Source organism: Lolium perenne, chromosome 3 (genome assembly GCF_019359855.2).
Source record: "Lolium perenne isolate Kyuss_39 chromosome 3, Kyuss_2.0, whole genome shotgun sequence".
NCBI lineage: Eukaryota > Viridiplantae > Streptophyta > Magnoliopsida > Poales > Poaceae > Lolium > Lolium perenne.
The window spans coordinates 178,625,636-178,646,633 of record NC_067246.2 but is presented as its reverse complement, the minus strand read 5'-3'; the positions used below and the strand labels follow the sequence as shown (position 1 = coordinate 178,646,633).

Sequence of the window (20,998 nt, the reverse complement as noted above, 5' to 3'; positions counted from 1 at the left end):
TACAGCAAGCCGGTGAGATTGACAACCTCACTGTCACGTTGGGGCAAAGTAATTTGGTTGTGTTGTGCAGGTTCCACGTTGGCGCCGGAATCCCTGGTGTTGCGCCGCACTACACTCCGCCGCCATCAACCTTCAACGTGCTTCTTGGCTCCTACTGGTTCGATAAACCTTGGTTTCTTACTGAGGGAAAACTTGCCGCTGTACGCATCACACCTTCCTCTTGGGGTTCCCAACGGACGCGTGCTGTACGCGTATCAACGTATCATGCCACCGACCACAAATTTGTCCGGTAAGGCACACTTAAACTTCTCGAGTTCTTTGGCAAGGGACTGAATCTCATGAGCCTGCTCAACCACGGAGCGCTCATCAGTAATCCTATAGTCATAGTATTGCTCCATGACATACAGTTCAGTGCCAGCGTCCGAGACCCCAAATTTGACCTCGAGCGCATCCCACACATCTTTACCATGGCCGAAAGCCATGTAAGGGTCAACAATGTTGTCCCCAAGAATGCTGAACAAGGCCGCCTTAAACATGGCGTCGACCTTCTCAAACTTTTCCTGCTCCTCTGCAGAGAGAGGCCCCTCGGGTCTAGCATCTGTGGCGCTAAAACAACCTAGGTTTGTAAACCATAGAACTGCCTTTGTGCGCCACCTCTTGTAATGCATACCATCAAAGAGGGGAGGTCGAGTAGCGGCAGCAACGCTGCTTGAATTGATTTGCCTAAAATCAGGTTTTTGGATTGTTGAATATATAAGCAAATATCCATATGAAATGATCCGTACGAGTAATTGATAAATCATGACTACAAAAATAACAAATAAACTAATCATGCAGACTAGTAAGGTAGATGAATAGATCACATGTAAACAAGACAAACTGATCGCATCTACCACAGAAACTAGAAGAAGAAACTCTAACAGAAACTGAAAAAGAAACGACAAGATCACATACTTAGCAGCAGCGTTGTTGTCGCCTATGTTGAGGTTGCGGAAGAAGTCGCTGAGGTCCGGGAAGAAGTTGTCGGTGTGGAGGAACTCGTCGTCCGATGACGACGTCGTGATGCCAGTACTCGCGCCGGAGCGCTCCCCAAAAACCTGATTGCCCCTCACCCGTACAGGTTCACGAGAGGTAGGGTTCCGGAGGCCTACTGTCCCGGCAGTCGGTGCACACCGACGGACGGGATAAGGAAGACGAAGGCGGCGGCGCAATGAACTGGAAACAGGTAGTCGCATATGCGTCTGGTCGATGCGGCTAGGGTTGCGCATGGTCTTATGTAGTGCGGTTCGGGAAGGTCGTGGGACGCAGCCCACGTCCGAGTCGGCACAACCACGATCCAGAAAAACCGGAAGGCAAAACGGCTGAGTAACGCGTCCGAATGACTCAAAATAGATTACACAATTAATTTCTCAAACAACAAAAAGATAAGCTCGGCTCGGCGAGATTCCCACAATCCGCGTCGTGGCGAGGCGGGCGGCGGAGGAGGAGTGCGCGAGGGCTCTCTCTCTTCTCACTCACTTACCAGGACTAGGACAACCCACCTTATATGCCACTCCAACTCTCTCCCAACTAACAATGTGGGACTAAAATTTAGCTCCCACTAGTGTTTTCACTGATTTTTTGGAATGGGCCATGTGAGTTTCAGAATTTGATAATGGGCCATGAGCCATAGGCCAAATACCCAAAATTCCAGCAAAATTTAACGCAGAATAATGAAAACTAAAATATGTGATCTATCTATATTAGAGGCAACTATAGTACTTATACTTACTGAAAAAGGTGAATATCACGCGTTCGGATATCAAAGTGGAGGCCCAAATAGTGGAATAGTGGAATTGGAGTTTGCGGAGATCAATTGATCAGATTTGGCCCGGGTCCAGCCAACACCTCCTGTTTTGCTTTCTCCCACGAAGGAATCAACCAAACGGACGACGAACCCTTCCTCCCCGCCTCCCAGTGTGAGCAGGCAGTCAGGCACGGGCGCTCCGCCACGCCATCCTCGTCGGCTCCCTGCCTCCCTTTGTCCGAGGCCCCCTCCCCCCGGCCTCTGCCGTGCACCTGCGCCGCTGGGCCGCAGCGCCGTCCTTCTCCGCGGCTCCGTCTCGCCTAGCCCCCGCCTGTTTTGGTCGAGGTGATTACTGAATTCCATCAAAGCTCCACAATTTTTTGGTCACCCGAATGCCATCTACATCCTCTCCTGCTTTACAGATATGAAGAATGAGATCCAGGAGTCTGTTGGCATTCTCAAGGCCGATAAGGGTGCCAACAAGTTCAAGGGAGCGGAGGAACCTAGCGGTGTTCTCAAGGGTAAAATACTCCTCGTACGATGCCGTTTACTGGCCATTGCTCATAAAACATGTTATGACTTCGCTCGTCCTGTTTTATTACATGGCCAATTTATTTCCCCTTTTTCGCATGAGTATTGTGGAAGTGTTTTTTATAGATTTATTTACCCGAGGTTGATAAATTTCGTCAAATTGACCTTTCTTAACGATCTAACGGTATGTGAGTTTATTTTCAACCCATGTGTGATATGTCCTGCTGCCAACAGCCAAAAAGTCACGCGATTTGCAAGCCGGTGCACTTGTTGCTCTTGATTTTATGATGTTGTATATATCCTTGATATAAAAATGGATTGCAATAGTACTACTTCTCACTCTTTCAAATACATCACAGGAGCCCAAAATGCATGGGATATGCTATCCGAGGAGCAATTGCAGAAACACATCAGTACTGGTTCAAGTGACCTCAACGGCATACTTGGTGGAGGGATTCACTGTAAAGAAGTCACTGAGATAGGTGTGCCTTCTTAACATCTTTCATGAGAAGGAAGGAATAGGAGTTCTTGGTTAACAATATAATTAACTGGACAATTTTTAGTCCTTTAGTCCTTTAATCATTTATCTTCATTTCTATGGCTTCTTTCCTGGCCTACAGTCTTCTAGTGATACCCCTGTCAAATTTTTCTACTGCTCTGATTGCCCTACTCTGGTTATCACCTTGTTCATGAACATCTGATTTTCGTTTTTTTTTTGTCTTTTGAGTTGTTTACATATAATGGTTATGTTCATTGATATATCTTGGTGATTACACTAATCAGCTACCAGTTTTATTTAGGTGGTGTTCCAGGAGTCGGTAAAACTCAACTGGGGTATGTTACACCTACTATCGAATCAATGCAATTTCAGAAGAAAATCACCATGCTAAATACCAACATTTGTAGGATTCAGCTAGCAATCAACGTCCAAATCCCAATGGACTATGGTGGCCTTGGCGGCAAAGCAGTTTATATTGGTATAGTGGTGTCAAGGAAAACAATTGCCATTCTGTGCTTTCTCAGAAACTCGTAACAATATTTCCTTTCATCGTAACAGATACAGAGGGCAGCTTCATGGTTGAGCGTGTCTATCAAATTGCTGAAGGGTGTATCAGTGACATAATGGAGTACTTTCCATACCACCATGACAAGTCTTCATCTGGCCAAGGAAATCTGCAGCCTGAGCGTTTCCTGGCAGGCATCTATTACTTCCGAATATGCAGCTACACTGAACAGATTGCGGTGATAAACTATCTGGAGAAATTCCTCGGAGAACATAAAGATGTAATATTCTTGAGCAATTTAGTCTTCAAGTTTGATGACCTGAATTGTGCTCCTTGTTTTGTCCTTCACCTTTATTTGGGTTTAAGATGAGTTTATTCTGGCAGTTGTGTTTTTGCTGAAATTATTTTTCTGCCCTTTCCCTTAATAGGTTCTACTACAATTGGTTCAGTGTTTCACAATGACCATTACTTTTCTTCCTGCTTTACAGGTGAGAATAGTTATAATTGATAGTGTTACCTTCCACTTTCGACAAGACTTTGATGATCTGGCTTTGAGGACTAGAGTGCTCAGTGGATTATCATTGAAGTTGATGAAGCTTTCAAAGACATATAACTTGGCGGTAAGCTTCCTACCATATGTTATGACATTGGCGTAGGTACTGTTATTGGAGTGGATGGCTTTGTAGACAGATAGTTCAGATTTTCTTTGAACTTATCCTCAACATTTGCATGGTCTTGTCTCCTATGGCCTCTTCTGTTAGACATATTGGTAACTGAAGCTATATTTCCTGTTGAAAAATTCTATACTTTTATTCCAGTTGCTGATTTAATATGATAGTACACATTTTCCTTATTTTTATGTTCAAATTTTAGCCTATGAATAAACTGATGAAAAGTCGTGCTAGTTCAGCTGAGAAAACCATGTAGCAGCTCAAATTCATGTAGATTAATTGGGGTCTATTCTCATACTGAGGCAGTACCAGTAAATGGATTTTTTTGCACGTAAATGTTATAATTTAGAAGGGGAACATAACTTTTTGGGTGAAACTCTGCTAATGTCCATTTGTGTATGGCCTGCTTTAATACTACTGTAGCTGTTTCCTGCATGATTTGGCAACACTGCACCTCTTTCCTCAATCTCTGCCTTCCTTATCTGCTGTGTTTGTACTACATTGTTTCATTTTGTTCCATTCTTTCTTTGGTACATTAGAAACAACAGACAATTCAATGTATACCATTGAGAATTTGGTCACTTAAAGATATGCCACTCAAAAAACCGGCCGTGTGCATCTTAGTTATGCAGAGGCCAGGTGTAATGTTTAAACCTTTTGAGTAATAAAGCACCCTTTATCGAAAAAAGTGCCACTCAAAAAATCCAGATCTAAGTAAATTTTGAGCCAATTTAAAATATGCCACTATTGCTAGTCAAGTAGCTGCTGAAAATATGATGTTGCCCTTCATGCCAACTTCCATTTATGCCACTCCAATAGATGTGTATGTAGGTATGTTTTTTATACATCACAAAATATATTTCTTATCCTTTGGTAGCAGAGAGAGTTCAGGAGAGAAGAAGGCACATGAAAAAAAAATACGGAAAGGTACCTGAATCAATATGGAAAAATTTGACAGTCATCCCCCAGTCAACTGCCAGTAGGTTCATATTTGGAACAGCCACAAAATTTGAGCTGGCATATCAGGATCTGACCAAATTCTCAGTGGTACGGTATATATGTAATCTTCTCTAGAAGCAACTCAATGTGCCTAACATACTTATCAATTTCTTTGAGCAGGTTGTCTTGTTGAACCAAGTAACTACCAAATTTACAGAAGGATCGTTTCAGTTAACTCTTGCTCTAGGTCATTTCCTATCTTTACAATATAACTCCTAATTTTACCTTTCAATCATTGTCGATGCCTATGATTTTAGTTGTTCTATACTTCAAACTTCTGAAATCAACAATGCTACTTTGCTATCACCATGATTTTCTTATGAACATTACACTTTCTTGCTGTACTTGTGGTTTGGAGCATAAATTTTGAATGATTAAGGCAGTCGAATTGATGAAATGTCAAAATCCCAGTTTTCTTCTGAAATATATATTATAGACTAGATATTTTATTGATCACATACGAGATTCAGTACTGCTCAACTCAAGTCGTTTAGCTCACATTGATAATACTGTGGTGAGTTTACCTACCTCCGGTCAAAGGAAGTGACCCTAGAATGTGACAATTGAACTATTTTAATCTGTAGCAACAATATGTTTATGATGTTTAGATTATCAATATAAAAATTATATCTCTAGTGTTGTCTTAAAAGTACATCTATAATGATGCAATTACAATATAGTTGGTCGCTGAAATTGTGTTTCAAAGACAATGTCAATGTTGAAACTTCAATTTTTGTGACTGAAAGTAAAATATTATACTTTACATGACATTATTTTCTTAAACAAAATGGTACAAATATAACACATGCAATTGTATAAGTCTGAATGGTAAGGGAGGCAGACTCATATAATTATCTCTACTACTATAATGTGGCAGTTTTGAAATTTGAATTTTAATGGAGTCACCACTCCCGCCAGGTAGCAAAGAACCACTTTTGACCGTTGATTTGAGAGCAGATGCTGCTATCCACCCTACATCACACCCTGCTGTGTCTGATCGGACGGCCATAAACATTGGGATTCGCTCCTTTCCGGTTGCTTCCGCGCGCGTGCCATGGAAGCTGCTCGGCCCTTCTCGATAACTCCATGTTTCAGTGTAAAGTGTCACCCACTAGGCTGCCCATCCTGTCTTTTTTTGCGTGGGTGCATCTGCCCCGTTTGCATCTGCCGTCTGCATTGCGCTTCTTGGCTCGCTCGGCGCCGTCGTGTACATACGTATACGAGCCGTACACAGCCATGCGCGAACATGCACGGGCGAGAGCCGATTGGGAAATTGCGTAGAGTCTACTCACTGCTAGATAGTAGAAATAGGATTTTTCTTATTTGCTTTCCACATGAGAGAGATGTAGAAACGAGTGTGCCTGGTCCGTGATTTACTATTACAGTGGTTTGACCATTGACGAAGGTATATTAGCAGCTGGAACAGGAGCATGTGCTGAACAAATAAGTGAGAAAGAAATGTTTTTTTTTTGAAAATTGGAAAACATTAACCATATTTTTTTGGGTACATAGATGTACTTAAAAATGAATAATGGCAATAGAAAGAACATGTCTAGAGGAAAATATTATTTAAACCATAAAAAGATCAAGTGTCACATTAGGAGTTATGTAAAACTCAATTCTGAATTTTGAACTAATGTACATTATCACATTAGATTAATAAATAGCTTACTTAAAAAATACAAGAAAATATTATAGAATTTAGCGGTGCAAATGTGTGGGTTACATACATATAAAAATTACTAAAGTATTAAATTTATAAATAGATATCAGATAATGATTTTCTAATTTTAAAAATCGTGACATCAAAATATAACACAGATACTCTAGCTGCACTATATCAAGGCCACCCTATGTAAGAAAGACCATTAATATTTTTTCGACATCTAATCACAAAAATGAACGTACCGATATTGAGTTTTCCATAAGTTCTCTGGGTAACTTTGTAATAGGTTATACTTCATTTCATATGTTTTGAAATGATAACTGTAAATGATCTCATGTTATTACTCCTTCCACTCATTATAGGGGATGTTTAATTATTTTTCAAAAGTCAAACTTTACTCTTTGTGAATAATTTGGGCAAAAAGAAAGGTATCAAAATCCGTCATACCAAATAAATAAATACTCTCTTGGGTGAACCGGATATGGTATAAAATATATTTAAAATTGATATATGTCGCAACGTGCAAAGCACGTGCAACTTACTAGTCAGATATAATTGTGCACCTCATACAATTGTCAGATATAAGGGTGGCAGACTTTTACATATGTCAGAGAATTGCATGTGTTTCTATGTAGAATCGTTAATAGTAAAGCAATGATAATCTATGAATGTGTGGGGCATCTCTATTCGGTGTTTGGGACATCTTTATGGTTCCGCAATAGCTTGATGTTCCATCTTCTCTGAATATTTCATGAATCGTGTAGTCAGATTGTAGAGGAACTTGTAATTTGTGTAGAAATCTGTTCCTGGTTCAGGAAATGAACAGAATACAATGCTATTGTGCAGGTGACAGCTGGTCCCACTCGTGCACAAACCGACTGATTCTGTACTGGAAAGGCAACGAGCGGTGTGCATACCTTGATAAGTCCCCTTCACTTCCGGTAGCTTCAACACCATATGCAGTGACAAGCAAAGGGGTGAGAGATGCTGCCACTCCAAACTGCAAGCGAGTTAGGATCATGTAGCAGCCTTGAAATGCATGTTCCTGTTCGCGTAGAAGACGTCAGTGCCATATTTAAGTAGCTTCTGGAGAAGGGGAGTTCACTCATTTGTTTGATCCAGTGATCCAAAATACACCCAGACGCACTCCTGCCGCTTCATCTGGCCTGACGTGTAAAATGTCATTTGACACTGACAGCCAGCATAAATGCAATACCGCGGCGAATGTGATCAGTGAATGACTGGTATCAGTAGCATGAAGGGGCCAGCAGTAATATCGTTGTGCTAGATGTATTAAGATTGGTGAGGAAAAAACAGCTATGTAAGTTAAGTGGAGACTCCCGATGGCGATGCTATATATGAACCAACACCTTTTGCTGTGGGGGCAATTTCAGGTTCTTTGCATTGGGAATCTGAGTTCTTGGTTTGAGAAATATCGTGTGTTTTTCTTTTGAAACGAATGGCGCACTTTATTCAGATCTCAGCAAAGAAATATCTTTCGTTACATCACATAAAACCGAAGGAAGTGGATCACCATCCCACAACAAGATTAGTATTATAACTTAACGTTAGCTATAAATTGTTGTGCGCCACTTTGTTAGCCTCTCTTGGACAATGTCGAGACTTTATGTAGCCGAGCTCAGAAATCTCACTTTGTTATCCTCTCTTGGAGAATGTTGAAACTTCACCAAGCCGGTCCTTTCAGAAATTTGGAAGCAGTGTTGAAACTTTATTGGACTACAATGTTGAAACTTTATTTTGTTAGTTTCGCTTGGTGAGTCATTCCTTGTTTGGTTTGCGGAAGCGTTTGCTTTTGAATCCGAGACTTCTTGGTCATGTGCATGTCATTCATGATGTAGAGCCAGCTTGGTGTTGGTTAGATCATCATAGCATTTCGACAAGTGAGCTAGAACAGAGGAGGATACGCTGCACCGATATGCTAAAACCGTTGGATGCATCATTATCATTATTTAATATTGTTATATCAGCCATTTTGGTCCAGCAGCACTCAACCTTATTTCATTCCCATAATAACTGAGTGTCCGACTCTGGGAGGTTTGCAACCAGATTTGCCGATGTCCCTTCACGTTTGCCAAAGGAAGGCCCCTGTTTTTTATCATGCAATCGCTTCTTAACTTGCCTCCCTTTGGAGTACATAAACTTCTTTCTCCTTGGTAGCAGAAAATAAGAAGAAAAAGTAGTGCTCGTCCAGAAACAAATCATCAACGAAACGCGCTTGGTACAACATAAGCTCTTTGTCATTTACCTAAAATGTAGCTGTACGAGCAAGAAGGAATCGGCTGGCATTGTAAGCACAGATTGGCAATCAATCAGGCTTGCTGTTTCGCCTGGACCAGACGAGCAGTCCCAGTCAGGGATCCTTCCGACCTTCTTCACTCCACTTGAAACTGCTCTGCCCTTCACTCTGATCCGATGACTAGTACTGATGTGACTCATACAGTTGTAGTACGAGTTCTCTGGTTCGCACCGAATTCAAGGCTGTGCCGCTGAACATTTGGTGGCATTTCGCTATGTTCCGTCAGGTACCTCCTACCAGCTGACCGATGCCCTTTGGAGCACGTGTCTTTCCTTCTTCTCCTTGTGTTCCCGGCGGGCAAAGTCACCCATTTTCGTGAGAGAACTCCACATTCCAGACATACCAATGATGCCATTAAGCAAACCTGCCGATCGAGTAGTGCTGTTATCGGGAGGGGTCAGGAAGGGTGTTGGTGGCCTCTGGAGCCGCCGTGCCATCTTGCCAATGCCATGACGTCCAACGCCGCGGCTGGCTGGTGCGCTGGTTCCGTCGGGGGCATGTGAAGGTGGCTGTCGGCGGCCGATGCCCATGCTCATCGGCTTGCCGGGACATGCGCGCCGGAGGAAGCCAATCAATCAATGGCCGTCTTAACTCGGCATGCATGATTGCGCTACACGCACGTACCCGTCGCCGTTAAATGCCTTGCTCGCCTCCTGATTGTCGCCAGCCCGCCACCGTGTTCTCTGGCCACATTGAGATACGGCTGCCGGTCCCGGGCCTGGAGGGCTATCCTCTCGTCTCTATCGGCGATCATTTGTCTCTCCCCTAGCTCTCTGATAACATCGACCATCATTTTTGTAAGTGTTTGGCAAGCCGGCATGGTCTGCGTGCGATTGATCAATCAAAATGACCTGCTATTATATGTATAAGGACGTTCCGTAAAAATGTACAACAAGCGTCTGTAGTCCAACGGTTAGGATAATTGCCTTCCAAGCAATAGACCCGGGTTCGACTCCCGGCAGACGCATTTATAATTTTTTTTCTAGTTCATTCGTCTATTGTGTTTTTCTACATGCTATGTCAGCCTTTTTTCTGGGGTGATAACCGGGCTTTCTGAGGTAAAGAGAACAACACGCGCTTCAGACACATTTTAACTGTTTTTTCTACTGCATTTATCTGTTGTGTTTTTCTAGCCCAGGTTAAGATTTTTAATTATACAAAATCAGTTTATTATTATTATTATTTTTGGCGATAATCGACCTTCTTAGGTAACCGCTTTACTTTTGCTACGACATATAGTACTACTATAGATATAGGTCCTTGTTATCAATAAACCATCTTTAGGGACCCCAAATGGTCCACTTCAACGAAATTCTCTGCCTGCAACCATCTTTTTCTAGTTCATTCGTCTATTGTGTTTTTCTACATGCTATGTCAGCCTTTTTTCTGGGGTGATAACCGGGCTTTCTGAGGTAAAGAGAACAACACGCGCTTCAGACACATTTTAACTGTTTTTTCTACTGCATTTATCTGTTGTGTTTTTCTAGCCCAGGTTAAGATTTTTAATTATACAAAATCAGTTTATTATTATTATTATTTTTGGCGATAATCGACCTTCTTAGGTAACCGCTTTACTTTTGCTACGACATATAGTACTACTATAGATATAGGTCCTTGTTATCAATAAACCATCTTTAGGGACCCCAAATGGTCCACTTCAACGAAATTCTCTGCCTGCAAACATTAAGAAGGGCACTAGGCCAAATTGCACATACCTGCACATTTCGTCTTGTCCAAGATTGTCATCAGCTAGTGGCTCATCATCAAAGAGAAATGTACATCTGCTGTATTAAGTAGAGGTGACACAAACAAAAGGAATGACTTACATATCTTGGTGGAGTTTATGTAACATATGTTCTTATCTGACATACTGTAAAAAAGGTTTTAAAACAATGATGCCAGTTAACATTTAAATCGGGCTACTCCCCTTTTCATTATTAGCATAACGGAAAACACATTGTTCACTACAAAGTTTTTCTAAAATGCAAATAAAAGGGGACGGGACAAAAATCTGACAGCACTGGCAAGAGTCAAGACAAGTACAAAGATAGTATCAAATTACAGGAACCCAAAGATCAACAACTCATACACTAGACAAAGGATAGCGTAGCAAGATCACCAAAACACAAATCATTCAGCATTCCAAAACGCCAGTCTTTGATCACGGACAAGCAATTTGGAGTAGATCTCTGACTCTTGTATTCTCCTGAGAAGATGCCAGGATGTTGGTAGGCGTCAGCATCACTTGCCGCGCTCCATTATTGAGCTGCTTGCCGTCGTCCTCCTTTGCAAACCTGCCCGGTACAAAATGAACGAGCACATACTGAACACTATCACCGAAGGGGACTCAACACATAACCATCAAATGTCACTTTTTTTTCCTGTCAAAATGGACTAACAAACAGCCCCCCGATGAAAGAAGTGTGGAGCCTTTCACCAGGAAAATGAAGTAAAGTCAAACATACCTCTGCCAAAAAGATTTAGGACTCAAACGAGATCCAATAAACATACCTAAAAACACCCCAAACACATCTAGCAATATTGCAAGTGAAGAAAAGATGATTGGAAGTTTCAGTGTTGCTACAAAAGGAATAAACAGCCCAAGTGCCAATCAACATGATGTGTGGTGTTTACAAGTTCAAGTGAATGCAATCGGATCACTGCTTTTTTGCAGACACACGACAAACATATACAAAAAGGTAAGTCAAACGCGTGGCAAATTTAGCTAGCAGCAGGATAACCGGAAAAAAACAAGACCAAGAGGTGGCTAGCTAGAACAGACTAATCAGTTACATATTCTTGATCCCTATAGGAGCAGGTGGAGCAGCAGAGCAGTTGTGGTTGGCTTTGACGACGCCGTCGTTGCCGGCGAGCATGAGGTACTTATCCTTTCTGGTGAGCATGGTGCATCCGTATCCGAGCGCGTCCCCAATCTTCCTCTGCACGATGTTGGCCATGTCCCTGCTGTGCACCTCCCTCCCCATGACCGCCGTGGTGCAGACCCGGTCCAGGAACTGCACCGTGTAGCACATCCTGGGGTTGACCATGTAGTAGAGCGCGTCGAGGCATTTGAACCCACCGGCCGTGGTGGCGTAGAACATGGCCGTCTCGACGGCGACGCCGACCGGGACGACGTCGTCGCTGAGCTCGGCGAAGAGCGGGCTGAAGCGGAGCAGGTAGGGCTCGCGGCAGGTGGTGCCCTCGGGGCAGACGACGACGAGGTCGCCGCGGTCCAGGAGGCGCGCCATGGCAGCGCCGTCGCTGTCGCGGTCGCGCGTGAGCCGCACGGTGCGACCGATCGGCGAGATGAGCTCCGAGAGGCGGCTGAGGCTGTAGGACACGGCTCGCACCTGCCGGTCCAGCGCCACCGACACGTACACTGGGTCGATGAGCGTGCGGTGGTTGCACACGAACAGCTGACCGCGGCCGCCGCCGTGGCCGGGCGGGTGACCCGGCCTGTTCCCCTTGAGCCGCCACGACATGCCGGTGGAGGCGAGGATGAGCGTGGCGTACCTGTACGGCACGACGAGCGCGACGGCGAGGCGGGCGGCGCCCAGTGCGACACCCAAGGGGAGCCACATGAACATGGCGAGCGTGCCGCCGGCGGTGGGCCGGAACGCGAGCCGGCCGTCGTGGAACACCATGGGCTTGGGGTACTTGCCCCTCGGCAGCGCCTGCCGCGTGGCACCGTCCTCCGGCCTCACGTGGTACGTCTCCTGTTTGTGCGTACATACACAAGAGTAAACGGTCACAGGTTTCCCATGCATGCGCGTAGAAACACGTTTCTGTATAACAGTACCATACGTCTACGTATACCAAATAACTACTATCGTACGAGGACATAATCTCCAACCGTTTGATGGTACTGTCGCGGCAACTTTTGCATGTAAGTCGCCTCGTGACCATGCAACTTGTGCAAGAGAGACCAACTGTTTCATTCAAGAGGTGACAGGTATATCGTACTACTTCTTTGTTGGTTAGCCGTGAATTTGGTTACTACCACGAACGAGCTAGCAAAAAGGGTAAATCATGCATGTATAGTCCTCGGTATAAACGGTTGCACGGTCATGGCGTACGGTACCTACTACTTTGACTGATGGAATGTCTGAACCACGTGTACGTACGTCCTTGTATATAGAAATGCCTGATTTTTTACTAGCTACAAGTGCAATGCGATACACCCTCCTTTCGTAATTATCTTGGTCTTTTAGGTTTAGTCAAATTAAAAATTTGTAAAGTTTGACCAAAAATAGAAGAAAACTATGTCAATATTTATAATATCAAATGCATATAATTCATAATTAAGTATACTTTACAACGATTCTAGTGCAATTTTTTTATATTGCAGATGTTCATTTATTTAAAATATTTAGTCAAACTTTAGAAAGTTTAACTATAACTAATTTCAGAACACGAGGTAATTGTGAATGTATGGAATAATTGAGATGGTGAAACTCCTCATGTGGCATGCCAATACCTATCACTTTTGCTATTTCGCAATCAAGTACTCCCTCTAATCCATTTTAATTGATTCAGATTTAGTCAATTAAAATAGATCGAAGGGAGTATTTTTTTAATTCGCTAATACTTGATTTTTATTTTTGACTTTGGGCCACAAGCATTTTAGTGTCTCAAACCGTTATTTGGCACAAACTACAACCCATTTACGCTAGTATGTACAAATAATTAGTAAATTATTACTAGCAATGTAATAATAATGTAAATTACATGCATATACATTGCTAAATTACATGCATATATACATATGTAAATGACATGTCTATATATATTGTAAATTACATGTATATATATTATAAATTAATGAAATTAAAAACAATCAAATATCCACGTGTCATCTTGTGAGCTAGTGGGTAAGAAAAATCAACAATCATCTTATGACAAATTGATAAACAGCCAAGTGACAAATAGAGTCTGCCACATCTATAGATGTATAGAAAGGATAGTAGAAAGGTTAGGATGAATGCAACAAAATAAAATGCAAGTAACTAATTTTCATATTTGTGCAAGATGATAGTACAGTACCTTGCAACAGTGTGAGAGAGGATGTCTGAAAAATTCCAGGGAGCCAGAGAAGGCGACTGCATCACCCTCTAGCATGATCTTCTTCTCCTCCAAGTGGAGGATCACCTCTTCCTCCTCCATCAGGCCGGTGTAGAACCCAAATAGCACCTTCATCCCCTTCCCGACGACCACCTCCGCCCCGAGATACTCCCTGAGGAACCCGTCCACCATCACCCTGGGCATACTCGTCACGCACACCCTCCTCCGCGCGCCCCTCATCGCCTCGAACCCGTCCACCGCGACGTCCTCCATGAACCACTTGGGCAGCACGGCGCGGCCGGCGTGGAGCCGGCTCTCCCGGAGGCCGCAGAAAGCCGCCATGGCCATTACCCTCAGCGCCGTGTCGCCGCGTATACCCACGCAGCAGAGCAGAGGGTAGAGGAGGAGGAGCACGGCACCGCGCAGGAACCCTCCCGCCTCCAGCGCCACGAGCATGAAGTAGGGGAAGAGGCCCGAGGGCGACGACCGGAGGAGACCACCGTCGACGTCGACGACGATCGTTCGCTCGGCGGCGAGCTTGCCATCGGCCATGGGACGGTGGTGGTTTTGCCGCATGGGCGAGGAAGGGAATGTGGCGGAGGTGCTGCCGCCCTTGCTGCTGGTGCTGGAGAGCCATGGCCTCCCATGGAAGATGATGGAGAGCAAGGTGGCGAAGAGCCTCTGGGACAGCTTCTTCTTGGCCATGGTCGATCGTCGTGTGCTCGGTTAAGCTTGTTAACTTGTGGAGCGCTCCCCTAGATAAGGAGTATAAGTAGCCACAGTACTGGTGTGTTTAATTAATGTACTGGTGGCAATAAGAATGGCCGGCAGGCCGGATTGAGTTGGAGAGAGGTCAGTGTATGTATGGATGATGGATTGCCCCTTGTATCAGACAACTCAACTCACTAAATACCTTTATACCCAAAAAAACTTGTGGAAAAACTCAAGCAGTTGTGGAAAACATGAGAAGTGAAGGTGCGTAGCTATCATGCATCTGCCATGTTTGTGGCGGTGCGCCGAGGGAGCAATGGACTAGCTAAGACACGTAGATGTAGTAGCTGTAATTTGAGATATCATCGTATTGCCGTTTAGTGGGCGAAAAAAAGTGAAGCACGTACACTGGCAACCACTCTAGATTGCAGATAGTAATTAGATCCGGCACGAAGACCTGAGCCCGATACCCCTCCGCCAAAAATATAAGACACATTTTGTTTTGCAGGATTTTTCATGCATGACTTTAAACGTTAATATATATTGTACCATATAAATCGATATGTATAAATGATATTGTTGCATTAGATTTTTTTTATTTTAAATATCTTTATACTAGTTTTATTGACATATACTATAAGTACAAATCAAACTTACATGTTGTTAACAAGAAAAAACTAATGGTGGCTTACATTTTGGGATGAAAAAAGCACCGGCCATCTTGGGGACCATACTGGACCGCTGGTTTTTCACCTTGCAAAAGATAGCCCCGATGGTATATGACCCATGAGATCTGGCTCCTCCATCCATGTTTTGCAGCGCCGCACTGGTGTAGTGCACATAGCAGTTTCCCACGCCCATCTTTACAACAACCCTACTTCCACCCCCCCCCCCCCAAAAAAAATCTCAAACCCTAATAATTTTTTTTGTTCTTCTCCCCATCATTCTAGGTAGGCTGTAGCCAACATAGTTGACACTCTCCCACTCAACATGAAACAAAGGATTCATGTTGTATTCTTCCGTCCAACAAAGGATGTCGACAAAATGGTAAAAAGTTGAATATCCTTTTCAGAACGGACGAAGTATATTTTCCAAGTGAAGATATATAATACTATTACTATATGGTCATTCTTGTGAAAATCGTGGCATCGAACGTGCTTTGACCTGCACGGTTACGTGTTCATATATAGGGGACAAAGCCCATAGTTGTTACAGAGAACGAGAGGGATACGGTACATAGGGGAGAGAGGGAAACGGTAGGGTGGAGGACTCCTCCATACCTACAACCTAAACCATCTAACACATATGTTTAACACTCCCCCTTAATCTAAACCTGTAGAAAGGTTTAGATTACGCTTAAACTCCTCTAACTTCTTGATTGGAAGAGCCTTTGTAAAGCCGTCTGCAACTTGATCTTTACTTGAGATAAATCTGATGTTTAGCAAGTTCCTTGCAACTCTTTCTCTTACAAAATGAAAATCAATCTCAATATGTTTAGTACGAGCATGAAACACTGAATTTGCAGACAAATAGGTAGCACCCAAGTTGTCACACCAAAGACATGGTTTATCTTTTAACTTTACTCCAAGTTCTCTAAGAAGAGCTTCAACCCATATCATCTCAGCTGTGGCATTTGCTAAAGATTTATATTCAGCTTCAATACTTGACCTGGATACTGTAGCTTGTTTTCTAGCACTCCAAGATACTAAATTTGGTCCAACAAATATAGCAAAACCTCCTGTAGACCTTCTATCATCAATAGAACCTGCCCAGTCTGCATCTGAAAAGGCACTAAGAAAGGTGGAAGAAGACTTGACAAAGGTAATCCCAGTGTTCACAGTGTCTTTCACATATCTGAGAATACGTTTCACAGCTGTCCAATGTTCTGTAGTAGGAGCATGAAGATACTGACAAACCTTATTAACCGAGTATGCCAAATCTGGTCGTGTCAAAGTTAAATACTGCAAACCTCCAACAACACTTCTATACTGGGTGCTATCATCAGAACCCAGGGGTGTGCCATCTGTAAGAGATAACTGTTCAGTAGAGGACAAAGGTGTTGGAGCTGATTTACATCCTTGCATGCCGATCTTCTGAAGCAAATCATTAGCATATTTTTCCTGTGTCAACAATAGGCCATTATGCATCCTTGTTACCTCAATGCCAAGAAAGTAGTGCAAATCTCCTAAATCCTTGATAGCAAAGTTCTTATTAAGATCTCGAAGCAAAGCAGAAATAGCATGATCAGAAGAGCTTGTTACTATAATATCATCAACATATATCAGCACAAATATAGTAATACTTGCTTTGTTGAAGAGAAACAATGAGGTGTCAGCCTTCGAAGGTATGAAACCAAGACCACATAGCTTTGAACTAAGCCTAGAATACCTAGCTCTGGGAGCTTGCTTCAGTCCATATAAGGCTTTATCAAGTTTGCAAATATAATTAGGAGCATTAGGATCTTCAAAACCTGGAGGTTGTCTCATATATACTTCCTCTTCCAGAACACCATGAAGAAACGCGTTCTTGACATCTAGCTGTCGTAGACTCCAACCTCTAGAAACAGAAAGAGCCAGAACAGTTCTGATAGTAGCAATTTTAACCACAGGACTGAACGTATCTTCATAATCAATACCATATCTTTGTTTAAAACCTTTTGCAACCAATCGTGCTTTATACCTGTCAATTGTGCCATCTGCCTTCTTCTTTATGCGATACACCCATTTGCAGTCAATTAGATTCTTGTTTCTATTTGGAGGAACAAGATGCCAGGTCTTATTATCCATCAATGCCTTGTACTCTTCATTCATGGCATCGCACCAATTTTCATCACCTAAAGCTTTTGTCAGTGTACACGGTTCACCTGTGGAAGTCAACATGCCATAGCGAATTGTACCATCAGCGTATTTCTTGGGATTTTTTATACCTCTTTGAAGCCGGGTGCGAATAGGTGATAGCGGTGTAGGATGCACCGGTGGTGCAGATTGCACTGGCGAGGATGGCAGCGAACTATCGGAAGATGTTGAAGTGTTGCCTGGACTGCCCACAAAATCGTCTGCAACACTAGAAGATGTAGAAGATCCTCCCTGCCCAGCGGACTGTGCACCAGGATCCACAGGGGGACCGCGCGTGGGAAGCCCCGTCGAGCCACTCACGTCATGGCGCGTGGCGGTGGGCGAGTGGCCAGGAATCTCCTGGCGCGAGCAGCCGCTCGGCTGCTGACGCGTGACCGCATCGGGCGCGTGTTCGTCTGGCGCGGAGCAAGCGCGCGTGGGCGAGCGCGTGGACGCGGCGTGCGGCCCAAAGTGCTGCAGAAGGACGTCAGGAGCAGCAGTGCTGGGATCCACCTCGGGATCAGACAGCTTCTCCTCGGAATCAGCTGCCTCGGGATCGGACAGAGCAGAGGAATGTTCCTCCTCGTGCTCTGAGGAAGTTTCTGGACGATTTTCAACTCCGTTTTCTGTACAGTTTTTTCTGCTGCTTCTCCATCCTGCAACACATTAGTACAAGACACAATAGGCACAATAGGGTCATCAAAATTAGCATCATCCTCTTGAGAAGGGGTTGTGGTGGATGGAAGAAGCAAGATATCTTGTTTGAGACGAGCACCAGCATTTGGATGCAGGGCAGCAAAAGGGAAGACATTCTCATCAAAGACAACATCTCGAGAAATATAGACACGCCCAGTGGATATATGAAGACATTTGACACCCTTGTGAAGAGGACTATAGCCAAGGAAAACACATTGTTTTGAGCGGAAAGCAAGTTTGCGTTTATTGTAGGGACGAAGATTAGGCCAACAAACACAATCAAAAGTGCGAAGAGCATCATAATTAGGTGTGACATGAAGAATATGCTCAGTTGGAGATTCAAAATCAAGGACTTTTCTAGGAAGAATATTGATAAGAAAAGTGGATGTGAGAAAAGCTTCATCCCAGAACTTAAGAGGCATAGAGGCATTAGCAAGTAAGGCAAGACCAACCTCAACAATATGACGGTGTTTTCTTTCAGCTGAACCATTTTGCTGATGAGCATGAGGACAAGAAACATGATGTGTAATGCCAACCTTCTGAAAGAAACCATTTAATTTTTCATATTCACCACCCCAATCAGTTTGCATAGTAACAATTTTCCTATCAAACTTGCGTTCAACATATTGTTGATAATTGAGAAAAGCTTGATAAACATCAGAACGCTTTTTGAGCAAATATATCCATGTAAATTTACTAAAATCATCGATGAAGCTTACATAATAGGCATGTTTTGCCACAGAAAGAGGAGCGGGGACCCATACATCAGAGAACACTTGCTCTAAAGGAGCAGTAGAAACACTACTGGATATGGGGTATGGTAGCTGATGGCTCTTGGCTAATTGACAAGAATCACAAACATATGGAGTGCTTTCTGGGGTGTAAGCTATTTTATTCTTCCTAAGAACTTGTTGAACTATAAAAGAAGATGGATGACCTAAACGGTGATGCCATGTAGAGGATGACGGCTTTATTGCGATGTAGGCGAGCTTGGAGGTCTCATGGAACATAGGCAGCAAGGGATAGAGACCATCATAGCGGGGACCCCTAAACAGAGTTCTTCGTGTCTTTATGTCCTTGATCAAGAAAAAGAAAGGGTGAAACTCAATAAAAACATGGTTATCAAGTGTGAATTTATGAACGGAGAGAAGATTTTTTGATGCACTGGGAACATGTAGAACATTTTTAAGATAAAAGGAACCAAGAGGATGTGTAAATTTTGAATGCCCAATATGACTAATGTGCATACATGTACCTTCTGCCGTGCGCACACGGTCATGTCCTGTGTACTTCTCATGTGTAGAAAGCTTGCTTAGCTCACTAGTGATGTGATCAGTAGCACCCGTATCCGAGTACCAGTTCGTGTCAACGCCATATGATGCATGATTTGCACTCTTGTCACCTTTGGAACCTCGATCATCAGAGTCATCATCATCACCATAGCGCCACCAGCAGTCCTTTGCAGGATGTCCGTAGATGTTGCAGATTTGACATGTAGTGTCCACAAACGGCGTTGGGGCACGGTCAGTACGACGGCATCCCTTGCCGCTATCCTGGCGACGATCATCAGTCCGTCGTCAAGGGCGATCATCACGGTCACCTCATGTACGAGTATCATCTCGGCGGTCACGGCGGAAACCGCCACCACCGCCTCCTCTATAGTCCTGGCGTCCACGATCGCGAAGGCCCGGACTCCGGGCATGTGGACGATAGTCACGATCACGGTCATTCTCCTGTCCTCGACGAGCAATGTTGGCAGAAGAGGTTAAACCTTCATGGGCTCCATGACCAGGGCCGTTGCGCATATCATAAGAACTGAGTTGCCCGAAGAATTCATCGAGCGTTGTGTCAGACTTGCCATTGATGTTCGTGATGAGAGAATTGTAGTGATCCTTGTCAAGTCCACGAAGGAGGTATCCGACCAGCTCGTCGTCATCAAGGGGCTTGCCAATAGCTGCCAATTCAGAGGCAAATCCCTTCATCTTGGTGAAGTAATCATCGGCACTCATGGATAGCTTCTTGGTGTCATTGAGTTGGCTCCGAAGATGCTGAGTTTTGGAGCGAGCTGCAGTCTTGAACATGGCATCAATCATTGACCAGGCTTCAGCGGAAGACTCTGCACTCAGGACATGGGACAGAATATCAGGGGACAACGAGTTCAGGAGAAAACGCAGAACTTGCTGATCCCGCACAATCCATGTGTCATAGGCTGGATTCGGAACTTCGATCATCTTCCTGTTCTCATCTTCTTCTTCTTCCAGAGTATCAGGCGGTGCTCGATCAGTGCCAAGGAGGAGTCCCATGACACGAGCTCCGCGGAACGCAGGAAGGACCAACGCCTTCCATGCAAGATGATTGGTGCGGTTGAGGGTTTGTGTGGGGGGCACGCCAAGAGCAGCGGCTAGCGTCGATGAGGACGACGAAGAGCTCATGATGTTGTGTGGGCAGCGGCAGCTGGGAAATCACAGCGGCGGCGGCAGTCGTGGTCGTAGTTGGCGGCGGCTGTAAGGCAGACAGAGGCGGCGGTCTTGATCGTTGGCGGCGACGGTTGCAGAAAGCAACGGCGGCGGCTGTCATCAAGTCGTAGGGGCGGCGGCGATGATTGGATCGCGGCGGCTGTCGTCAGGTTTGTCGGGTCGTAGAGGCGGCGGCGATTGGATCGCTGCAGCTGTCGTCGGGATCTTGATCGTGGGCGGCGGCTGTTGTAGAGAACAACGGCGGT

General features: G+C 44.2%; 3 protein-coding genes and 1 non-coding gene across 4 annotated transcripts; 2 read left to right on the top strand and 2 right to left on the bottom strand.

Moving 5' to 3' along the window:
- Positions 1-1,901: 1,901 nt before the first annotated feature.
- LOC127342720 (DNA repair protein RAD51 homolog 3) lies at positions 1,902-8,090 on the top strand. Its single transcript, XM_051368723.2, has 9 exons — positions 1,902-2,131; positions 2,209-2,307; positions 2,677-2,799; positions 3,118-3,151; positions 3,224-3,294; positions 3,375-3,601; positions 3,810-3,941; positions 5,112-5,178; positions 7,504-8,090. Exons 2-9 carry the CDS (start codon positions 2,211-2,213, stop codon positions 7,680-7,682), a joined length of 930 nt encoding a protein of 309 aa, XP_051224683.1. The 5' UTR covers positions 1,902-2,131; positions 2,209-2,210; the 3' UTR covers positions 7,683-8,090.
- A 1,779-nt stretch (positions 8,091-9,869) lies between these two features.
- On the top strand, positions 9,870-9,941 carry TRNAG-UCC (transfer RNA glycine (anticodon UCC)). Its single transcript has one exon. It is a non-coding gene; the product is annotated as a tRNA-Gly (tRNA).
- A 1,592-nt stretch (positions 9,942-11,533) lies between these two features.
- Positions 11,534-14,990, bottom strand: LOC127342719 (probable glycerol-3-phosphate acyltransferase 3). The gene is made up of 2 exons (XM_051368722.2): positions 14,018-14,990; positions 11,534-12,690 (listed from the first exon to the last, which is right to left on the bottom strand). Exons 1-2 carry the CDS (start codon positions 14,738-14,740, stop codon positions 11,764-11,766), a joined length of 1,650 nt encoding a protein of 549 aa, XP_051224682.1. The 5' UTR covers positions 14,741-14,990; the 3' UTR covers positions 11,534-11,763.
- Positions 14,991-16,068: 1,078 nt separating this feature from the next.
- Positions 16,069-20,579, bottom strand: LOC139838052 (uncharacterized). Its single transcript, XM_071827404.1, has 6 exons — positions 20,048-20,579; positions 19,786-19,968; positions 19,532-19,678; positions 17,673-18,236; positions 17,301-17,609; positions 16,069-17,168 (listed from the first exon to the last, which is right to left on the bottom strand). Exons 1-6 carry the CDS (start codon positions 20,577-20,579, stop codon positions 16,069-16,071), a joined length of 2,835 nt encoding a protein of 944 aa, XP_071683505.1.
- Positions 20,580-20,998: the final 419 nt, after the last annotated feature.